The following is a 22,900-nucleotide window of genomic DNA, read 5'->3' on the forward strand; positions in this document are numbered from 1 at the left end:
TGTTATATGAATGTAGACAGCTTTATTCTATTTATTTTGACTTGAAGATTATATTTATTTGTTCTAGCATTTTCCAGATGCAGGAAAGATCTACTCTGAAGGTGAGGCTAGATAAGCTGAGCTGTTAAAACAGACCGCTGATGCTGAAGGGAGTAATCACATCGCCTCTTCTGTTTTCTGGCATCATGCTCTCGTCTTTTTTCCCCTTGTGCTGGCCTTGGCCTTTCCATTCCGTCTGAACTGGCTGCCCTTAGGGACTCAGTTCAGCTCACTAAGCAGGCAGAAAACTGACTTGGGAACAAGAAAACCCAATTAATATTCTAACTAGCCTCAATACTTATTCGAAGTGTATAGGGAATGTTTTATTTGTGCCATTTCCTAAAGGTATATAGCTCCATGGCTGAAGTGAGGTAGCATAACTCATGCTGCCACCAAGAGGTGGAGGTTCCATTGCCTCCTACTTCTTCCTTCCTTTTTCCAGCTACATTTCTGATCCACTTCCAGTTGCTGGGACAGACGATTGTTGCTGCTGCAGAGAACTTGGTTCGTTTACAGAAACGTCCAGCAATTACCAGAGGAGACATGAGTAATAGGAAGGGTCACGTAGTTAGAAAAAGAGGAGAAATGATATGTGGGGTTTTTACTTCTCTGGTCAAATAGGAAAACATTGTGTTTGGTCAAAATAGCCACATTCAACCTGAAATACAAACATCTGTGCAAGCTCATATTAATTCAGCTATTTTTTAAGCATATGCAGGACCTGGCATAATGTGTTGATTTTAAGACAAAGTGAAACATTTCAGTTAGCTGTCAGTCTCTTCTACTTCCTTACCTTTCCAGGGTCTAGTGTTATCAAAAACCTGTTTTGTCATTTTGTAGTACATTGGCGCTCAGGTGGCTTTAAAAAAAAAATAAACTACTGTAATTTTATTAATTTGTTTTGTAAGTCACTTCGCAATAGATATTCCTTCAGCAGACCTGTTTTTATCATTGTTTATTAAGTAGTCCTTAAAGAGGAATTGAACCTGTATGGTCTTTCTTGTATAAGCAGAATGAGAAAATTTTTACATAAGCAGGGGTGACATAAATGATATTTCAGTTAGCATTTAGCAAAACTGATTTTTGAAGGCTGTTTTAAACTGACTGAAAGAAGTAACAGTTGTTATCCAAAAGTAGTGATTGCAGCATGTTTGTTCTTGCTGAACATTCATAAGAAATATGAATCCCTGGGGGTTGTGTAGTTTTGTTATCAGAAGTAACACTTTCAGTAGTAGGTACGTATGCAAAACTACTTTTATTATCTAACTCTCACGTGGCTTTCTTCAGTACTTACATATGGCTGGGTAAGCTGTTTTAGACAGAAGCAGAGAAAAAGAAAACAATCAACAGTGTGCCAGTTTAGATTTTTACCAATTGAGTATAAGGAAAACAACTGAGTCTTGAGATACGAAGTAGGATAGTGCTGGGAGGGTTTGGTGAAGGGCTAAAAGGGCACTTGTGATGTGAATAAATGTTGATATTTTTTATAATTGGACATGGAGTAGACTTTGAATATCATGATATGGGGCAGTTGGAAAATAAGGGGCTTCTTTTTGTAAGCGTGTTTAGGGTTTGCTTTCTTGTCCAAAAGTGGAAGAATTAATAACTTTGTTACAGAATTGTGGATGAAAAATACAAAATTCAGGCTAGTCGTGCAAATTCTGGTGCAAGCTTTTCGCATAACACTTTCAGAATCTTCTCTTTCCCCATCTTCTACCTATCTCCCACAAATGCATCGTGAGGATTTTTTTTTAGAGCCTTAAAGTAAACTTTAGTTGATATCGTGGCCTTGAAGGAGGAGGGGAAAGTGTCTGTCATCTTCGCCATTTATTTTTGGAGGATAGAAATATATATCCTGTGATCAAACTTGGTGGTTGAAGTTGATTAGTGAATTAACAAGTAATTGGGCTAAGTGAACCTATATGCTTATAGGTTGCCTGTGAGCATAGGTGCCCTTTTTTCCTTGGGGAAAAGCAGATTAAAATACTGCTGTTGCGTATTTCAGATGTTTTGATCTTGCTTTTTAGAAATAACTGATAGAAGAGTGAGAGGTTATTTTATTCTTAGTCAAACCCTTAATCTGTTACTTTCTAACATCTAAAGGAGTGTTAAGCTATACAATGCAGAAGTGTGGTGGATTTCTTTTTTTCATGAAAAGATATATTGTGCAAGAGAATAATCTCTTTTTCAAAAACTGTATGTGAAGAAGAAACAGAAAAAAAGCACATGCCTTTCAACATTGCTAAACAAGCAAGAAGCTGATATAAAGATAAGTAATGGTTTGGGGTTTTGGTTTTTACACATGTGGAAATGGAGCTGACCAATGAGTCTATGTCCTCTCTGTATTCTTCAATGCTGTTTTTAGGACATGACTGAATACTCCCACTGTCCCTGTTTTGAGGGTTGTATCCAATATATAAGCTGGCTTGAATGATAAAGGGTGGCAATACTGTAAGCTGTCTGCTCATCACCTTTTGTGACAGGAAAAAACATCCTGGTCATCTGACTAGTCTTGGGCCTGGTGCTAGATTCCACATGGAAATAGTATGACTGAGTTTATGTGCCCATATAACTTGCCTATAGATGTGCTTGATCTTATCAAATGAGGCTTTAATAGGATGAAGCTCTTCTGTAATGTGCAAGACGGTTGCAGGAACTGCAAACTGCATCTGTGTCGTGGGTAATACAAAGCCTGAAAGCAAAGACTTCATTAAAACATGTTTGATATTTGATTAGTACCCTAAGAAGCATTATCTGAAGTTACTTCCCTAGATTTGGTCTATTAGTTACATAAAACTCCCGATGATAGATTTTATGTAACTTCTTAGCTTGTTGCTGTCTGGTACTAGAATCTGTTGAAGTTCTGAAAGATTGCAGCAATCTTTAATTCTAGCGTGCTGTGCGGAAAAGGCACCTCAGCAGGCTGTGAAATTGGCTTCTACTTCAGCATTTGTTATAAAACCCAGTTTGCATCTTATACAGAAGTTGGCACTCCACAAACAACACAAAGTGTGTTTTAGTGCACTGTGTGGGAGTTTACCAGTTCATAAGGAAACCTAAATTCATGCAACACAAGTATCAAGCATGCTTTTAGTTTGCTCTTGCTTATAATTTAAGGCCATAGAGATGTGCCTTTTCTTTATTAAAAGGAGAGAAGACCCATGGCCTTTTTAAGAAAGCAGCCGTTACTTCAGGAATTATTATGGTATTGTCTGTTGCAGAAAGTGTGTAAGTAAATGGATAGCTGTATAACTGAAGAGGTATGAGAGTATTTGGTACCGAAGAGCATTGAATTTGTGAGGTAGAGTAGAACGAAGTCTATTGATGGCTCTGACTTCTCTTACATGGTGCATAACTGGATTTTTTTAATAGCATTGCGTAGGCAGTGGGCTGAGAAACTAGTAACAGGCATTTAAAACAGATGGTGTAGTTGCAGCTCTCGGAGTATGCGAGGTGCGTAGGATCCTTGTTGGGCAACTATCTACAATGGTATCAGCTCTGATCTCATGCAGGTTAACTTAATGCTGTGACTCTCTTTGAAAGGGAGGACTTGAAAAGAAATCTGCCTGGCACTCTTAGCATTTTGGAGGCAACATGTTGCAAACACTTCATCAAGTTTCCTCACTGTTGATGGCAAAACTGTCTTTAGCATTGTTGCATGATCTGCCTTTGTGTCCTGGACCCTTGCATATTATGTACATAGAATATACTTATATCAGAGTACCTTACAGTGGAGATAGGTATCTGGTTTATTCTGCCCCAAGGTATTTAAAAATAGAATCAAACCTTCCAGATTGAGGTTTTTCAGCTTTGAAAAAGCTGCCTATTTAGGCTTATTTTTCTTTCTAGCTACATAGGAAGGGGAGTTGACCTCTGAAATTAAAAATGAAGCACAAAGAAGAAATTAAGCTGGCCTTACTTATAACGACTTTAATTTGCAAGTCTCTGAGTGTGCTCCTAAAGCTGTTGCCCATGGTTACATTACTGACTCTGGCAGGAGCTGATGGTGTTTACTTCACTATTGATTTATGGCTATTAACATAGCATGGAGTAAAACAAATAGCCATATAGAGGTTTTGTGCTCTTCCCTTAATTCTTTACCTTGTCTGTAGGGCATAGTTTGGGAAAGTTCCTAAGTGAAACATCATTTTGAATGGGAGATGAGCATAGCCTTAACTGAAGTCTGTTATGCAATTTGTTAAACCAACAACTATTAATAACAGTTGTACTCTTACCCCCTAGATGCAGTCCACCCGGGTCAGGGATGAGGCAATGGGACTGAGCACCAGTGTTCTGTGGCACTGCTTTATGCAGTAGGAGGTTTTTTTCCATTAATTCCAGTTTGTCAGCTACGTAACATGAAAAGCATTTTCTGTAGCTGAACCGGAGGCCAAGCAAACCTCCGTGCTCTGACGTGCAGACTGACTCCCTTTGGAATTAAGACATAAAGTCTCTTACCATCACAGCCATGATCAGTTATACTCCTCAGCTTCCTGCAGTAGCATGAGGAGGCAAGTTGTGTGCTGTGGTGTATCTCTGAGGAACAGGCAGATTCTGGCTTGAGAGAGCTGTTTTGCCTCAGGATGAATCTCAGTGGTATCTTGGTTTCATGTACTAAATAAGTTTCATCATAGTGGGAGACCAAGTCTCAGTAATCTATGATTGCTCTGTGAACCCTGAAACATCTCAGGAAACAAAGGAGAAAAATAATGGAACAACATAAACTTTATCATTCACTTACAAGAGTTAAACTTTGGAAAAATCATAACTTATATTGAAAGGAAAAGGTCAAAAGGAATTGGGTTTGTGTTGCTTAGAGAAGAGAAGGATGAGGAAGGTTGTAAGCCTGAGTTTGTGAAAGGTGGTTGTAAGGAGGATGGTAATCCATTGTTCTTTATTGTCACAGAGAGAATTGCATGAAATAGTACACCTACTTTGCAATAAGGATAATCCAAACTCTGCATGGAGAAGGGAGTAAATTTAAGAGTAGTTAGGCCCTGGAGCAGATTGCTGAGACAGTTTTGTGTTCCCTTTCTGGAAAACTTTGAAGAAAGGTTGGATGAAAATTGGTCTGGCTGTGCCTGCATGTTTATCAGTGACACTGGGCTTAGATGCTTCTCGGAGTTCCTTTTTGGTCAGAGTTCCGTGATCACAGCCTGGTTCTTGTAAATGCTGAGTAAAAGGTGTTTGCCGAATAGCTGTTTCTTCTCTTAAATAACCCTGCACACTCTTTTAACATCTTGTGTTTATAATCTGCAGCTGGTCCTGCTCAGAGTTTGACTTGAATGAAATCCGCCTGATAGTTTACCAAGACTGTGAGAGGAGAGGCAGACAGGTCTTATTTGACTCCAAAGCAGTCCGCAAAATCAATGAAGCTGTGGTTCAGGTATGAAATGTTAATTTTGCTTTTGTCCTACTGCTTGTTTGTTTCCATTCCCAAAAGCAGGAATTTTAAAAATGACAGTTTCAACTTCTTAATATTTCTTGTGATCTTTCACTTGATCTTGATTTTGTGATAGTTGCAACAAGAGTGTGTTAGATTCCAAAAACGCTGTGAACACATATCTGATATTTGGTATTTAAAATATAAATATGGTATTGAAGCTTAAATACTTAGGCCTGATTTGCTCTCAAGCAAAGCAATCTATACCCCTTTAAACTGAGTATTTCCTTAGCCTTTTTAGTGTTGACTGGGGTTGCGTTTTGTTAGCCCTGGTTGTGAAATCTCATTGTTCAAGTGATGTCTAGCATGTCTGTAAATGTGCTTGTCTTTGGTGTTTGGATTAGTAAAGTTATTGGCTTTATGTGAATGAAAACAACAGCACTTTGGCTAACTGTGGACTGACACATGGCAATACACGACCATGTAAGTTTTGGTGACACACGGAAGCAAGAGTAGATGCTGTTAAGATGCAAATTCTTTGTGCTGCTGTCCAGGCACACAAACTGTGGCGTAATGCTTCCAGCAAACTTACGTGATTTTAAGACAAGTAAAACAATAGTATTTTCTGGTTTGGGTTGGTGTGGGGTTTTTGTTGTTGGAGTTTTTTGTTTGGTTTTGTTTTGTTCGTTGTGTTTGTGTGTGTTTGTGGTGGTGTGTGTGTGTTGTGTGTGGGTTTTTTTTTTAACAAGCTGTGTTTCTCTTCTAATTGAGTTACTTCAATTTTTTGTTTTGTTTTGAAGTTTTTGTTACAACCAGCAGCTTCAGCCTGTCAAACTAGCATTTTTTTATTGTAAAATCACTAGCTATCGCTACCTGACCTTTAAAGGTCCCTTCCCACCCAAACTATTCTATAATTCCATGATGTACTAATGGTTGTGACTTGTAGAAATTACTTATGGAGATGCTTAAAAACCAGCAATCTCTATTTCAGTCACACTGCAAATATGCAATTGTGCCAAATCAGTAAGACTGATGAGCATGATCAGCTGATGACTGATCATCTGCTTAAGAGGGTAAATGGGTCAGACTGGTCTGTTTAATCCTGCTTCTCCCTTCTCCCCTCTTCCCCCTTGCCCCCAAATTAAGGTTGTGACTTTGTGTCTTAAAGTAGGTATAAAACAGCGTTTGAGGAAGTGAGGAAGAAATATATTTCTGGCTTCATTTAAATACTCAAATTATTCTGCTTGCTTGAATACTTTAAACTAAAAGTTAACTGCAAAATGCCGGACCAAAAACTCCATGAAATGCTGACATAAAACAGATTATAACCTCATGACGCAGACTATAATCTGTTTTCTAGCCAGACAGTAATCTAGGTACCCTTCTTAAAAAAAAAAAAAAGGCACTTTGAATCGTGCAAACACATAGGTGTTAAAAGTTATCTTGAATGTTTGTTTGTATGTGTTTGGTATGTTATCAAAAAATGAGCCTAAAACTTGATTCATTTGAAGCTGAGGCAAAATTACTCTCAAATGCAGTCCTGTTTAAACTGAAGTCAAGAAAGTGTGTATATGTGTGTATACTGTGCATTCATCCATTTTCCTGAAATACACAAAGCTTATTCACACTGAATACTCAAATACAAAGTTTGTCTTTAAAGTATGCAATAAGCTTATCTGGGGGAACTAGCAGGACTGTATTCCATGTAACCATATATTTGTTTAATATAGTGCATTTCTTTTCAATGTTCTTAATCTAGTCTCCAATTCTTTCTGCAGATGGCATATATCAGACCACTGTTATTAGGTATTTTTTTGTCAATAGCTCATTAAACATGTGACTACTGACACTGGTGCATTTCTGAACCCCTAATGACAGTCTCATTAGGATTAGATAAGCAATAGCACATAAATACTATGCCAGGAAAAACTGCACAAAAGGAGTGTAAATGTAGGATAAAATATAGAAGTCCAGGATTTTACTTTTTTTAACATGCTAGTAGGCTCATTTTTTAAATCGTTAAAGGAGCTGTACTATCACTGTAGTTGAATTCAAACTTAAAAAAAAATTACATCATCTACTCCATGTTTCTTGGCTTCCTCTTCCTCTTTTTCTTGTGTATCTTTCCTTTTGTCCATTTCATGATCTTGTCATCATGACTTGAGTATTTTAAAACTTAGTACAGTTACTGCCGTATACTGTTCAACGTGTTCATCTTAAAAATCAGTCTTTTGCTTGTAGAATATTGAATTCTAATTTCCTGTTATCCTTCCTTTCTCATTTCGTGGAGCCCAAAATATGTGGTGTAAATTTGGCTATGGCTGCTTTTTACTAGCATCTAGGTTGTTCCTGTTGCTTTTTGCCTGTTTGCTGGGCTTTTTCTGTAAACTATCTACGTGTACCTTGTTGACATTTAAAAAAAAAAAAAAATATTCGATCTCTGCCAATGCACATTCCCAATGAGGTAAACCATGCTGGTACAAAATGAGACTTATAAAAATATGCTTCATTCACATGTGCACCAAAAGAATGAACGTTTGCATTAATACACATTAAAAATCCCTTAACGAACATATATTTAATTTCTTAAATATAGAAAAAGTTTGAGTGTGAGGTAAGCTTTAAGATTTTTTTAAAGTTTTTGTGGCTGCAAGGTTATAGTTTTGCTCCCTTCATATAAATAATTTCAGGTGCATGTGAGAAGTATGTTTGAAATAAATGTGGCCCTTTTAACTGACATTCATTTGCTTGCTTTTTTTTTCCTTCATGTAACTCATTTACAAGTTTAATAAATAGGGTTGATAACCTGGTAATTCTACCAAATTATGCTTTATTCACCCCTTGTTTTTGCTGGCTGTTCTTGTATTTAAGAAATCTGTAAATCAGTTGGGGACCAAAAGTTATATACAATTTGAGTGATTAATTGAGCAAATGATTACAGAAATCGATCTGTAAGCAACTCATAAGATAATATTTTCTTTACATAAACTTTGGAAAATGTTACACAGAGCAATTCATAACAATTGGGAATGATCTTCCAGTGGAACTTGGACTAAGTCACAGAGTACTATGTGTAATGTTATGAAAACTTGTCTGACAACATAAACGTGAGAGTAGTTCTGCTAGCCTTGGTATTATAAATATCTTTTAAAACAGATACATAATTTTTGAACCAAAAAAGAGGATTTTTTATTTCTGTTGCTTACTTATATTTTAAGAAAAAATCTTGGTGTGGTATGTTTGCAAATAGGAGTTCTCATGTTTGCTTTAATTGTTTTCGTCATATTGCACTGTTTTGACACAGAAAATGGCAGAGGATGCTTCTGTAAAAGCTTCTGCCAAGAACTGTCAAGCAAGCAACGGGAACAACAATATTTCTTCCTATGGTCCCTCAATAAGCTGTATACAGAATATCAAAGAACAGATACCGAAGTATCAGGTAATGCTAATTCCTTTTCTTGATTGTATTCATCCATTTGACAGAAGTTGTTTATATATAAAAGCCTTAACTTACATGCATTGAGTGGCTAGTTATACTTCTAGTATATTACAAGTTAATCTGAATCTTGAGATATCTACCCTGTCTTTAAAGTGTTGTAGAGCAGGAACATGTGGGTACATCTTAACCTTCTGGTCTATCTTGGTCATGTCTTTGAAAGACTTATGAAAGATATTTAATAGCATTCGTGAAGGTCAGAAAAAACACTATATCATTCTGTGTTCTTGTTTTGAAAGATGTCTACCTATGTTTCAGGTCAGTTCTGAAGAAGCTGTTGAACCTTATATATTATGAAACCCACCCTTTAGTCTATCTTATTATAACAGAAAGATTAGGGAAAATGTGGGCCCACTGCTCAATGAAGTGTGTGCCCTGGTGACAGAGGATACAGAGAAGGCAGAGTTACTGAATGCCTTCTTTGCTTCAGTCTTTACTGCTAAGGCTGGCCCTCAGGAATCCCACACCCTGGAGGTAAGAGGAGAAAGTCTGAAAAAATGAAGACTTTCCCTTGGTTGAAGAGGATCAGGTTAGAGATCATTTATGCAAACTGGACACCCACAAATCTGTGTCCCCCCTTGGGATGCACCCACAAGTGCTGAGGGAGCTACCGGATGTCATTGCTAGTTTGCTCTCCATCAACTTTGAAAGGTTATGGAGAACAGGAGAGGTGCCTGAGGACTGAAAGAAAACCAATGCCACTCTGGCCTTCATAAAGGGCAAGGAGGAGGGCCCAGGAAACCACAGGCCAGTCAGCCTCACCTCCATCCTGCTAAGGTGGTGGAACAGCTCATTCTGGATGGAGTCTTTAAGCGTGTGGAGGAAAAGAAGGTTGTCAGGAGTAGTCAGTGTGGATTCACCAAGCGGAAATCATGCTTGATCCATCAGCCTTCTATGACGGCACGACTGGCTGGGTAGATGAGGAGAGAGCAGTGGGTGTTGTCTGCCTTAACTTCAGCAAGACTTTTGACACTGTCTTCCAAAACATCCTCATAAGTGATTTCTTTCAGAATTAACAAACTTCCCTCTGTAACTGCTATTGATCAGTGTTTGAAACAAAGTAAGAAATCAGTCTGATTATACTTGGAAACACAGTCTTTACAGATTATTTTCCAATCAAAAATGCTTCCAAGAAGCTTTCTGTAGTGGCAGGGAAGGAGAATTTACTCATTGGAACCAGGAAGACAGTTTAATGTTTGGGGATCCAGACCACAGAATATAGGTCCTGTGAATGCCTAAAGGTTTAATCAAACACTGTTATATGGGAATGTTGCTGGACACAGCTATTTCTGTGGAAAGAAGATCTTTTTTCCTCTTTCTTGCTTTTGGAAATCCTCCTGGAACAAGGGTAACAATGCCCATCTAGTGTGCAAAACAGGACATCTTCCAGTTGTACTTGCTTGTGCTTGTACTCAAAGTGTTAGAACCACAAAGGATCTTAAGTTCTGCTTTTCAATGCAGACTATTTGTATCCTCCATTCAAAATGTAGCACTATGGCACTATATTAAATTGAAATAGTATGCCGAGTTATTATTGACTTTGTTCTTCCCATCTTCTTGACTGTGTAGTACACCAGACCAGCCTCTGATGTCAACATGCTAGGAGAAATGATGTTTGGCTCAGTGGCAATGAGTTACAAAGGCTGCACCTTGAAAATTCACTATATACGGTGAGTGTCCTTTTCTGTGATGTGCTGTCTTGTCAGGCTCTTGGAAGTGATGACTCACTGAGATGACTGTTTATCCTTTCAGCTCTCCCCCACAGCTGATGATAAGTAAAGTCTTCTCAGCCAGGGTAGGAAGCTTCAGTGGAAGCAACAACAAGTAAGAACTACTTTTTTTTTTTTTTTTTTTTTCTTCCCCATCCAATGTATTTGTCTTGCTTCCTTTCTCCTTTTGTGGTCTTCTGTCGCTGCTTCTAAATTTGAATTGGCCGAAGTGGAAAAGTCTAGTAGAAAATCCAAAATGGTGGCTGTGGAGAAGGATTCTCTTGATAGATCCCTGCCAGGCCACCCAAGTTTAAAAAATAAAATCTCTGAGTTTCTGAGTTTCTGCTGCTTAATTTGCCCAGGGCATGCAATAAACTTCAGGTGGTTAGGTGCTTTGGACAATCAAAGTCTCTATCTCTTCCTGCTGCCAGAAGGGTCAAGAAGAGAGATATGTTGAGGAAGCTTTGTGTCCCTGAACCCCACTTCTGTTACCTTCAACTGTGATAGACGATACACTGTGTCTTATCAGTTCCCTTTTTCCTTGTCCCCAAAATGCGCAGATGTGAATAAACTGAATCCCAAATGTAACATACAGAAATTTACAATAATTTAAAGAGGGAGCTTATATAGAAAATAAATGCTTATTTCCTTACAGTTTCAGAAAACCTGCTTGTCTTTGAGTTTGATTGTCAAGTTAATCTTTAGCCGCCTTTTTTTCCATAAAACATGCCTAATTCTCAAGAAAAGGCATTCTTAAGAATAGGCGTTCTTAAGAAACACTGGCTTTTCCCCTTTTTTTTAGCTTACAAGATAGCTTTGAATACATCAACCAAGATCCTAGCCTGGGAAAGCTGAGCTCGAATCAGAATGGTTTGGGAACCTGTCGCAGTGGAAGTAATTTAGGTAAATATTTCCAGGTTTTATGTCTTTCTGACAGCATGAGGCCATCTGTTCGTTTAGTGTGTGGTGGTTGTGTTGCGTTTTCTGTGTGTGTGTGGTGGTGTTTTTTTTTTCTTTCCCTCTGCATCACTGTCTGTCTGGTTTTTTTATTTTGACTTTTTTGCATTGCATTTTCTCTACATTGCTTTTGTTTCCTAGGTGTGTTACAGCTGTGTAGCAGCAAACTGCTGCAGGGTGTGTCTGAAGGAGGCCCCCTCCGCCTCATCCGCAGTGCTTCTTTCTTTGCAGGTTTGTGTGGAATGCCAGCCACAGTGTGACCCATCCGTATGCTCACACAAATCCAGCTCCTTCTGAATCCTTGCAGGACACACATAGTTACTCTAGAAACAGAAAAGGCTAAAATAGTGACAACAGATGTATCTGGCTTATACTTAAAAATCTTTCTTAAAAAAAACCCACTAAATTATTTTTTGCTCATATTTCTTGTCTAATTTCATTGTAAAGGTATTTTTGTGCAGTGTTTTTAATGAATGAGCCCTTATGTTTCTCAGAGAACTTATGTTTCCTGGCTTATAGCTGGTTTCTGGCTAGCGTGCAGGTGTCTTGCTGGTGTATAGCTTTTTCTTTTCTTACCTCTTGCTACCTTTTTTTGATTTGATGGCAGACATTCAAAATTAATTCTTGAGCTAAGTTTGGGAGGCTTTAAGGTTTGGGTTTTTTTTCCTTTAACAATACCAACTTTTTTAATTTTCAAAACTTAAAGCTACAAAAAGTCTCCTTTTACAGGCATACTGATGACCCATGCAGGTGGGTAGATCTTAGGCCTAATTAGTTCTGTTAATTGCAAAAATGTGAACTAGAATACCAATGCAGTTTCTTCACAGCCTTTGCAAATCTCGCATGCTCTACAATTTGAGTGACTCTGCACTACTAACGCTGCAATGTAATACAATATAGACTGAAAGTTTCTTACCGTGAGGCTTTGTGGATAGTAAATCTCTGCTTGAGGAGTGAATCAGAAGCTTAATGGGCTGTATATTTTTGACTACTTCATTATAATATTAACCTGTGTAAAGTGACAATCTTGCACACACATACAAAAAAATGTCAAGAGTGACAGATGGGGGTACCACCAGCCTTCATTTTCAAAATATCTGACTTCTGATAATGTAGACTATATTCACATTCTTAAGCTTCTTAAAGATGTTTTTAGATTGGGGCAAATAACCCCCTTCCTCTAGTAACATGGTAGTCAGTGTGGAAATACTGTTTGCTGCCTCTTCTGCTCACACCGTACTGCTTATTTGGAGTAGCAGTACAGGATGTCACTTTGCTGTTTTATGACCTTTAAACTTAAACATTTTTTTAAATGCTGACAAATAGTATGATGAGTTGTGTAATATTTTCTGTTGATCTGATCTGTTTGCTTTAGCACACAGCACACCTGTTGATATGCCAAGCCGAGGACAAAATGAGGACAGAGACAGTGGCATTGCTCGGTCAGGTATCTGCTGTCTGTCTTGTTTGCCTGCTTTTGTAATTATGTTACAATTCTTTGGTGCATTCATTCAGCTGAAATATAGGCACCTTATGACCCATAAATCCAAATTTTTTTTTGATCCACTAAGTGGTTTTCCTTCTGCTTTGCCTTAAGCCTTTATGCAGGAATATTTGTAATGATATTTCTTGTTTACAGCCATCATTTTTTGGGTTCTTAACCAGTCAATGATTTGGAGAAAGAACTGGCCGGAGCCTTTACTAAAGCAAGGGAAAAATCTTTTGCACTGAAAAGCAAAAGAAGGCCAGGAGGTCTGTCTGTTGTAATGAGAGGGCAAAACCTCTTAGGACAGAATGCTTTTAATGAGAGTAAGACGACTTTTAGTATGTTCTAGTAGGGAAGATTTGACTTTTTAAGAAAAGAATGTCCTTAGGCAGCAAGATTAATTTAAAATAATTGTCTCTCCTGTTGCAAGTGAGCTATGTGAAAGAGATGAGCATGCCAGAGCAAAATTTGTAGGAATTTGTTTCCAGTTAAAGTATAAAGAAAAATATGTAACCAGAACTCTATGTAATTCAGTATATGTGGGGTTTCTTCCTTTCTTGATAGCATCTCTGAGCAGTCTTCTGGTCACTCCTTTTCCATCTCCAAGCTCTTCAACATCATCATCCAGCAGCTATCAACGTCGCTGGCTCCGAAGTCAGACAACCAGTTTAGAGAATGGAATTATTCCAAGGTGGTGAGTGCAACACCTTTCTTCTTACAACAGCTGTTTGGCAGTAATTTAAGTTAAGTAGAGCTTAATCCTCTTTTCTTTAAAAGGACAAATCCTGTTATTAAATACTCTCAATTCAGCCTAACTTCTGTGCATGTTACGCAACATTGCCAATAGGAAGAAAGATAAGCTTTGGCTGAATATGACCTGCAAGGTCTGATTTGAAATACATTAATTTTTATTGAACATATAGACTGTGTCTGAAGCCACATGCTGAAAAGCAAATTAAACTGTTTCTGAAGGAGCAGAGCATCCTGTTGAGATAAAAGAGACTGTAACAGCACTGCTGCCATAATTACATTATACTATGATGAAGTCTAACTAGTGAGCAGTTACTGAAATTTTGGAGTAATAGCCCATGACAACTCTCTCAGCTGGTACAGGATATTCCTGATGTGACTTCTGCCAAAACAGGAAGGAAAAAAAAAAGCTGTGATCAAAAAGCTTGGCATCTGTTTTGGAATTTTATTAGCTTTTGTAGCTCAGTGGCATAACAAAGCATGGAATGCAGCAGAATTTTTGTAACTAACAAGCAAATTCTTCCCTTGTCAGCTGCAAAATAGCAAATGGTTCTTGATTGTCTGCTCGTATGTACTCATCCACCTGCACCTAGAGACAGTGTGGAATTAGTGGAGAGCTGTAAGAAATTCCTCCTGTTTGGCCTCTCTCCCTCTTCACTGTTTTCAGTTAAGAGAAGCTTAAAAGCATCTTTCCCTAGTGCCAACACTTGAACCTTTTTTCCTGGATGTTCTTACAGAATCATTTTTAACATAAAGAATCGTGCAGTGCTACTAATGTAGCAGTCATGCTTTCTAAATCGTGCTTGCAGTTGAGAATAACCTAGCAAACATTTTGCTTTCAGTAAATTGAAGTACTTTTTAGTCTTGTTTCCTAAAGAAGTAAGGCTGGGACCAGTACATGCAAAAAAGTTAAAACATTTAGAGTAAATAAAATAATTTCAGCCCAGTTTAGAAAGTAGCCAGAGTTTCACAAATAGAAAGTTTCTTGAAGTGTTAAGAAAATTACAAATTATTTAGAGAAAAGTAGCCTTCTTGGACTGCTTATTCACTGTAGAGAGTAGCTTGTGTTTCTTCCATATTGGAGAATGTACAATGGGGAAAGATATTGGAAACAGGACATTTATTCTGCTGTCTAGAACTACACTTGATTTGGGATTCTTTCTAAGCCCAAAAGCCTTTTCAGATACTTGCTTTCTGATTACTTGGTAGAGAAACAGTAGGCTTCTGGTTGAATACTTCAGTGACAGTAGATTTTGCGCTTTGGTTTGTACAGCCAAATTCTTCAGTCTCTGACTGATGTTTTAGGCCAATAGCTCAAAGAAAATGAGATGTCTAGCTGGAACCCCATGTAGTCACTTGGCAAGCAAGCTAGATTAGCAGCTTTCTTGAAAAGGATTCTCTCACAGAGCTAAATTCTTCAATTTCTGTTCCTGGGAAGCAGTACAAAAGCTTGTGATGTTTCTTAGATGCTGACTGACCATCCTTTCCCAACTTCCTTGGGAATTTTTGTCTCTGCATGCAAGTTCCTGAAGTTCAAATGAGGTTATGTTTTTGTCTTGAACTCTGGTTTCCCACAAGCTGTTTTTTGCTGGGGTTTTATCGTGCATGTTTTTTCCTGTATTCCTGGACTCATACATCTGTGATGAGAAACTTTTGTGTATTTAACTTTGTCAAACCAATTAAACTGTAAACCACTTATTTCTAGAATGAACTTAGAATCAATGCTCAGCATTCAGACTTTCCTCTTGTTAATTGCTTCATAGTGGTCTATAAATGCCACAGGCCCCATTTCAAGATAATCCTGATATGAAAAGCCTTCAAGCTTTTAATTACCACTCACTCATATTGCAGTCTTAACTTACAAAGTAAGTCCAAAACCAAGCTATTTCCATATGAGCTGTTTCTCTGAATGTGTTCTAATGGCTTTTTCTTGTCTGTTCTTACCCTTTTCTCTCTATAATTTCTTAGTGGATTAAAAGCTATTATTCAGTTAAAGTTCCTTCCAAAGGAAGTTTTGACCATACTATCTCACTCACTGAAGTGTATACTTTTTAAAGACTTCGGTTTTTTTTCAGTGGAATTGATCAAGAAACTTTTAGCAAGGAAAAAATAATAGTTCTGTAAATGCAGCAACATCAGTATCTAGCACTGCAATGCAAGTATTTATGGAAGAACAGGGTGGGAGAATTTCCGCCCTTTTGTATAATCACAGAAAAACTTCAGGCTAAGACTTGTGGCTATTGTCTGAATCAGTTTCCCGTGTAAAGAACCAGCTTGAAATTTAGGTCAGGTTGCTGTGGAACTTATTGAATCTTGAAATTCTCCAAGGATGAGGATTCCACAGCCTCTCTGGACAGTGCCTTCTGGTGTATTGACCATTTCCCCCCACTTGGCACCTTCTCCAAACTCAGTGAAGGTGTATTTTGATCCACAGACCAGAAGATATTGAGCAGCATTGATCTCCGTATCAATTCGTCTAATATTGAAAAGTGGCATAACTGTTGTAAAAAGAAATGTGGCAGGACTATCAAGTCAATAAACAGAACTTGGGGAAATAATAATGGGTATAAAATAGCCATTGGTTTGTGTGGGGTTTGTTTGTGTTGTGGGTTTGTGGGTGGGTTTTTTTTGTTAGCAGAAAACAGCATTTTAAACTGAAGTATATCCAACTTTGAGCTAAGCACACATGTACTTGTAGGCGTTAAGTTTGTGTTTTCACAGTAATTACTAATTGGTGACATCTTGTCTTCAGTTGAAACAGAAAGTTTTATTTTGCATGTTTAAGTGCCTCAAGATGCTGGAAGAGTATAGGTATCATGTTTCCCAACTTCTCTCATGAGCAGTGGTACCAATTCAAGAACATCATGGACATGCTGCCAATCACGTAGGCAGGAGCTTGAGTGCTCAATGCAGTTCACGGCTCTGAAACTACCTTTAACCTTTTTTGGTAATGATTTTGTGTGTTGTCTCCGTTCTCTTTTCTTAATCTCCTGTAAAGATAAATCAAGAAGGAGGGATTTTGTAGTAGTTCTGTTTCAGAGGAAAGAGTTCACACCACTTTAGGAGCTAGCCTTTTTGGGCGTTGCCTTACTACTGTCTGAGCAAACTTAGGTCTTATCCATCAAAATGTTGGATATCCTCTGTTCAGAGATGGGTGACAGCAAAATCTTGCATAGCCAGTCAAAGGAGACCTAAGAATGAATTACCTTCTACTGTACAGAGAAATGGATAGAAGACTAATTACCTCTCAGTACATAGGTAACTGTCCTAACAAATCTGTTTTACAGGTCCGCTGAAGAAATGTTTAGTATGGCTGATGAAAGCTGCAGCTCCAATCCTGCAATGGTTCGGAGGAAGAAAATTGCAATCAGCATAATCTTTTCTCTGCCTGAAAAAGAAGAAGCACAGAGAAACTTCCAGGATTTCTTTTTCTCTCACTTTCCTCTTTTTGAATCTCACATGAACAAACTGAAGTATGCAATAGAAAAGGTACAGAACACTAGTTTGGCTTAGTGTGGGAAAATAAGTGTCAAGCAGAACGAAGTATTCTAGAATCTGATAGATGAAGAGTGGGAGACAGTGCGTGGTTTCAAGCCTCCCTCCCCCCTTACACATGTAGTCTTGAGCCTGAGCCTGGTGTAGGAATTCAGTATTTGCTGAAAAAAAGGTGCAGGCTTTTTCTAGTTAGAGTGAGAATGGAGAGTTTTATGCTACTGGTGGTTTTTGTTGTTGTTTTTTGTTTTGTTTTGTTTTTTTCTTCTCACTGTATTTCACTGTGAGGTTTTCTTGACTCCCTGGAGACTGTGGAAATGATGGTAATCTATCCTTTCATGCAGTCAGTAAAAGAGGCACAACAAATGTTTGCTCTCTTCCCCTTACTCTCTCAAAAATGTTCTCTTTTCCTGTGCCCAGTCTTAGGGATTGGTCTCTCATGAGGTGGAGGGAAGTTGGCAGGTATTACTGTCCTGAGTGGCTATATAGCACTGTGGCTACATCTTAATTATTTTGACATGTTAATGAAGCTTAAAAAGATGAAGAATGTGAATCCTTTAAGAAGCTGTTTTGTGTCTTTAACTCTTAATCAAGGCCATGATCTCATGTAGAAAAATAGCAGAATCCAGCCAAAGAGTGCAGGTTTATATCAGCCGTGTCATGGATGCCCTGGGAGAATTCAGGTGAGTTGATGGAATTCTGCATTACAAGGAGAGTTCTTCTCATGCCCGTCTAAAGATATTTGTCACTTCCAGTTATAAGCAACTGAATGCCAAGTCTCGTAATTTAACCAGTCTTTGAAGTTAGTGCGAATGATTTTTGTGTTGGGTATTGGGTAAATGTTTTTAAAAAACTTTAGCAAAGCCAGCTCTGTCATTTCAGAATGAGAGTACAAGTAGTTCTGCTTTACTTACCTGTACCTGAGACTGTCAAAGTCTTTAAGATCTCATCAGATGCTGGCTTCTGCTGATGCCTTTGTGGACGAGTGGATTGATTGTTGTATTCAGGCAGATGAGTTGGCTACTTCTAGCCATAGACACTCAACAGTCTAAGTGAGAAGTGGCTGTCAAAGGCTCTCTTTTTGGTACTAAGAGAGGAAGGAATGGCTAGAGGCCAAGAAGGGCACCAAAGAGAGTGGACAGAGAGACAAGGTTTTGGTAAGATAGAGTTTCTGTAATGTCTGGAGTATGGAATCGAATCACTGCAATGAATAGAGTGGGTTTTGTCTTCCCTCAAAGTGATTTCTGGATTGCTTCTCTGAATACAAATACACAGGGAAATGCAAGAAAGGGAAAACAAATATGTAATTCATATGAAGACACTAAGTTACTGGTACACTGAATTAAACACACTGTTCTAGGACACTAGCAATTAGTGTGTCTGGGAAGCTCTTCCAGTTTGTTTAGTCTCCCAGATCTTACAAAAAGCAAAAAAGAAAAAAAATCAATGGATGATAGGAGGAAATGGTATACTTGTATTTGCAAGATTGAAATGTTCATATTAACACTTCTGGGAATTTTCTTTGAGCAGGGTTACAATCTGGAACCTATATTCTGTTCCAAGGATTGCAGAGCCTGTGTGGCTTAATATGATGTCCAGCACCCTGGAAAAGAATCAGCTATGCCAGCGTTTTCTTAAAGAATTTACGTTTCTGATAGAACAGATCAACAAAAATCAGTAAGTTTCCCCTGCCTCCTTTTTCTTAAAAGAGTTTGTGTGCTTCCCAGTGCATGTGGATGTGTTAAAGCACTTAATGGGATATTCTTTTGCTGGTGTTACTTTGGTCATATTCTTTTTCCTAGGTTCTTTGCTGCTTTGTTAACGGCGGTGCTGACGTATCATCTGGCTTGGGTCCCAACAGTAATGCCGGTTGACCATCTTCCCATAAAGGCCTTCTCTGAGAAGCGCACATCACAGTCTGTGAACATGCTGGCAAAATCCCATCCGTATAACCCTCTCTGGGCACAGCTTGGTCAGTAGGAAATTGAAAGCTTCAGGCTTCTCTGTAGCTAGCACCTTCCTGCATCCACTCCCCTCATCTGAGAGTTACCTGTGATATAGATCCCAGTTGCTGATTTGTCTTGCTGTAAGCTGGGCAGAGTTACCAACAGATGTCTCGTGTCTGGTTAAACAGAGCATTTGGAGGCCTGTTTGCATAGCCTGACTGCTCTGCTTTTTTCCTTGGTCCCTTGTTGTCATCCTCCATTACACTGCCTGGTTAAGGAACTTGGTATAGAACTATTAAAAGGGTTCAAGTGCTGTGAATGATCTGAGCAGTTTGGGAAGAATGAGAAGGAACAGACTTGGATGGAGGGGAGTTCTCTGGGCCTTGAAGGCCCTTTGTAGTTTAAACTGCCCTGGCTACCTTTTTTATCTCTCTCTCACAGAGCTAGGATGGACACCAAGACAATAGTAGAAGTCTGTTAACTGGTACTGTCTCCGTTCATTCACAGTTACATGAGTGGACCTGTGCCAAGATTTCTATGCTCTGCTCCTCAGGCTGTTCTGACAACTGGTTTATAGCCTAGTTATCCTGATACAGGGGATACTGCTGTCAATGAGTAGGTGAATGGGAGCAGAGAGAATAATGCTGCCACTGGTAAATCCTTGAAAATTCCTCTTCTTGGCAGCAGCTGCGAGTCTGACATCAGATCGGCCTTAACTTTAACTGATATACCATATTGCCATGTAAAATAACACGCGTGCACACTAAAGCAATAACGTGACTTTTACACTGTGCTTCTAGTTGTGTTTCTTGCCAATTGTCTCAGTTACATTTGTTATTCTCAGCAATCTTTATGAAACTAAGAATTGCTACCTTGTCTATATGGTTGAAGTGTTTCCTGTCTTAGGATGCCTTCAAAACATTATGCAGAGGAGTGATGGATTAGATTTGGAGGGGAAAATAGAAGCTTGCTCAGGATGTTGAGGATGGAGCCAGGCCTGGGATTATAAAAACCAGCTGGACTGGAGGTGTAAGATCGATAGTAGTTCTTGTGGTCACTCCCAGGAGCCACCGCTGGTGACTAGTCAAGAATCTGTTTCTCTTCTTGCCTTCCCAGGCTGTACGTTGCTACCAGCATTGGCCTAGCCAAGTTCTCGGTGCCTGAACTCAAAATGCTTTCTAGTTTTGTTTCATTCATATAAAGCCTGAATGCCATTATCAGGTGGTTGCAGTAAGTGATAATGAAAGTAAGATGTTGCCCTCTGCTGGTGGTCGTCTTTAGAAAGAAGGGGAAAAGGAAAAAATCATGGGATTTAGTGCTTTAAAATGGAAATGACTTTATTAAGGAAAGGATTTGGAGGTACCTGTCTTTCCACCTTCAGACCTACGTTTTCATTACGTATTACACACCAATTCGATTTACATATTGATACAACTGTAAGTACCACTGTCAGGAAGACATAATGTTGTCTCTTAAACATCAGCTTCAATTTAATGGTTTTAACAGTAGGCATTAGTATGTTTTGAAGACCACAATTTTGACTTTTTGTACTGTCGTCTTAAGAATGATTTTTTTATGAAAGTTAATTGTGCAGATGAACATGAAGCCTGAATCTGATTTCACAGGATCACAGAATGTTAGGGATTGGAAGGGACCTCGAAAGATCATCTAGTCCAATCCCCCTGCCAGAGCAGGAACACCTGGGTGAGGTTACACAGGAAGGCGTCCAGGCGGGTTTTGAATGTCTCCAGAGAAGGAGAATCCACAACCTCCCTGGGCAGCCTGTTCCAGTGTTCCGTCACCCTCACTGAGAAGAAGTTTCTTCTCAAATTTAAGTGGAACCTCTTTTGTTCCAGCTTGAACCCATTACCCCTTGTCTTACTGTTGGTTGTCACCGAGAAGAGCCTGGCTCCATCCTCGTGACACCCACCCTTTATATATTTATAAACATTGATGAGGTCACCCCTCAGTCTCCTCTTCTCCAAGCTAAAGAGACCCAGCTCCCTCAGCCTATTCTCATAAGGGAGATGCTCCACTCCCTTCATCATCTTTGTGGCCCTTTGTGGATTTCCATAGCAACTGTGCTCAACTCAAAAGTGGAAAGGTATCTTCCCATTTCCTTTCCAAATTGCTGGTCCTTGTGACCCACCAGGCATTCCAGTTAATTCCAGCTTGAGTCGTCTGCAGCCTGCTTTCCATTACTGGGGAATGGATTTGCTGGCATGTTAAGCTATGGGGTGAGTTGCAAGGGTGTTCCTAACTGGGGGAAGACAACACACTGATGCCACCACACAGCAGCCTCTCCAACGTGTTACTGGCATCATGGGACATGGCAGATCTTGGCAGAGGAGACAGTAAGTGAGAACAGTGGAATTACTCTCGTTGATCCTTGTTTTGCAGGAGTGGAGTCAGGAGCCTTGTTCCTTTTATGTTCTATATGGCAAAGAGGAGGGAGGCTGGGCATAAATGTGTTGTTTGGGTTTTTTTATTTTTGGGGTTTGGTGGTGTGGTGTTGGGTGTTTTTCCTGTTGTAGTCTCCCCATGTTGAAACCAGAGGTCCCCTTGCCCTTGATAAAAACCTTCCTGAAGCTCCAATTATACGTTCCATTTAGTGTTGCTGTTTGAGGTCTACTACAAAATCTTGGTGGCAAACTTGGTCCAGAATATTTGAGCAGCCCTATGCAAGGACTTAGCACTTGAAACAATCTGGTAGATTAGCAGGTAGCTGAAGCCTGCTTGCAAGGTGAATGCTTATTAAAGAAAACTGAGCTTTTGGTGGTTGTATCACATCTGCTGGTGATGTCAGCCACAGTTGGGTTAGGCAAAGATGATTTAGTGTGTGTTCTCTCATGCTTGTCAAGTGAAGGCAGCTGGGTTAACGCAAGCTAGTAACAGACATTTATTGAGTTAACCCATCTTTCTCTGATAGGGCACGTGAATGTTCCCTTATTGCCTGTGTTTACTTCTCCCAGAACTTTGGAATAGAAACCTTTTAGCTGATGTAGGGTTATAGGCAGCTGGAAGATAGTTATCACTCTCCCAAAAATAAGTTGAAAGTAAGATATGTATGACCTCAGTTCTGTTAAAAAAACAATTTTTCAGGATAAATGAGCTAGTGAATAAGTAGTTTTTGGGGGAACTCAAATTATATTGTAGTACATACCTTTCATATTACAGTTGTACTTTAGTGAATATACAGGGTGTTTCAAAGGGATAGTGATTTCAAATTGGGTCCATGTTTTTGAAACACCCTGTATTTTTCTAGTTCTGCACCATTTCACACCAACAATAAATGCTCGTGTTAGTGAGGCTGACTCCAAGTACATAGAAGTGCATGTGCCTTGTCCAATAAGGTAGTCATATGCCTATTTTTAGAACCTTATTGATTAAGCTAATATTAAATCCTTTTTTGCTTTTTTAATATTAGTCCTGAAAAATATAATTTAGATCTTATCTCTATGAAAATTAATGTGTTTAACAGAAAAAGTGACAGTAATCAAATAGAATAACTTTGTGAAAGAAAATTAGTAGAAAAATAGAAAATAGTATAGCTGGCTTTAGAGTTTAGCTGGATCTATATTCCTCTTCACCCCTGTTGTGTCAATTTCCAAGTTATAATATCTTGCAAGCATCATATAAATA

At 38.8% G+C, this 22,900-nt stretch overlaps 1 protein-coding gene across 4 annotated transcripts in view; it reads left to right on the forward strand.

The window, feature by feature from the left end:
* The window catches only part of FNIP2 (folliculin interacting protein 2), a 52,632-nt gene that overhangs the window by 17,260 nt on the left and 12,472 nt on the right, over window positions 1-22,900 (forward strand). For 3 of the 4 annotated variants that reach the window (XM_065633996.1, XM_065633998.1, XM_065633995.1), the window contains exons 2-13: window positions 5,299-5,425; window positions 8,727-8,861; window positions 10,488-10,588; window positions 10,671-10,742; window positions 11,430-11,530; window positions 11,726-11,815; window positions 12,960-13,031; window positions 13,635-13,764; window positions 17,108-17,309; window positions 17,907-17,995; window positions 18,843-18,989; window positions 19,115-19,284. In XM_065633996.1, coding sequence (XP_065490068.1) covers window positions 5,299-5,425; window positions 8,727-8,861; window positions 10,488-10,588; window positions 10,671-10,742; window positions 11,430-11,530; window positions 11,726-11,815; window positions 12,960-13,031; window positions 13,635-13,764; window positions 17,108-17,309; window positions 17,907-17,995; window positions 18,843-18,989; window positions 19,115-19,284 — 1,436 coding nt within the window. The remainder of the gene's footprint in view (window positions 1-5,298; window positions 5,426-8,726; window positions 8,862-10,487; window positions 10,589-10,670; window positions 10,743-11,429; window positions 11,531-11,725; window positions 11,816-12,959; window positions 13,032-13,634; window positions 13,765-17,107; window positions 17,310-17,906; window positions 17,996-18,842; window positions 18,990-19,114; window positions 19,285-22,900) is intronic. The other variant, XM_065633997.1, reaches the window with a different exon arrangement.

Source organism: Caloenas nicobarica, chromosome 4 (genome assembly GCF_036013445.1).
Source record: "Caloenas nicobarica isolate bCalNic1 chromosome 4, bCalNic1.hap1, whole genome shotgun sequence".
Taxonomy (NCBI): Eukaryota; Metazoa; Chordata; class Aves; order Columbiformes; family Columbidae; genus Caloenas; species Caloenas nicobarica.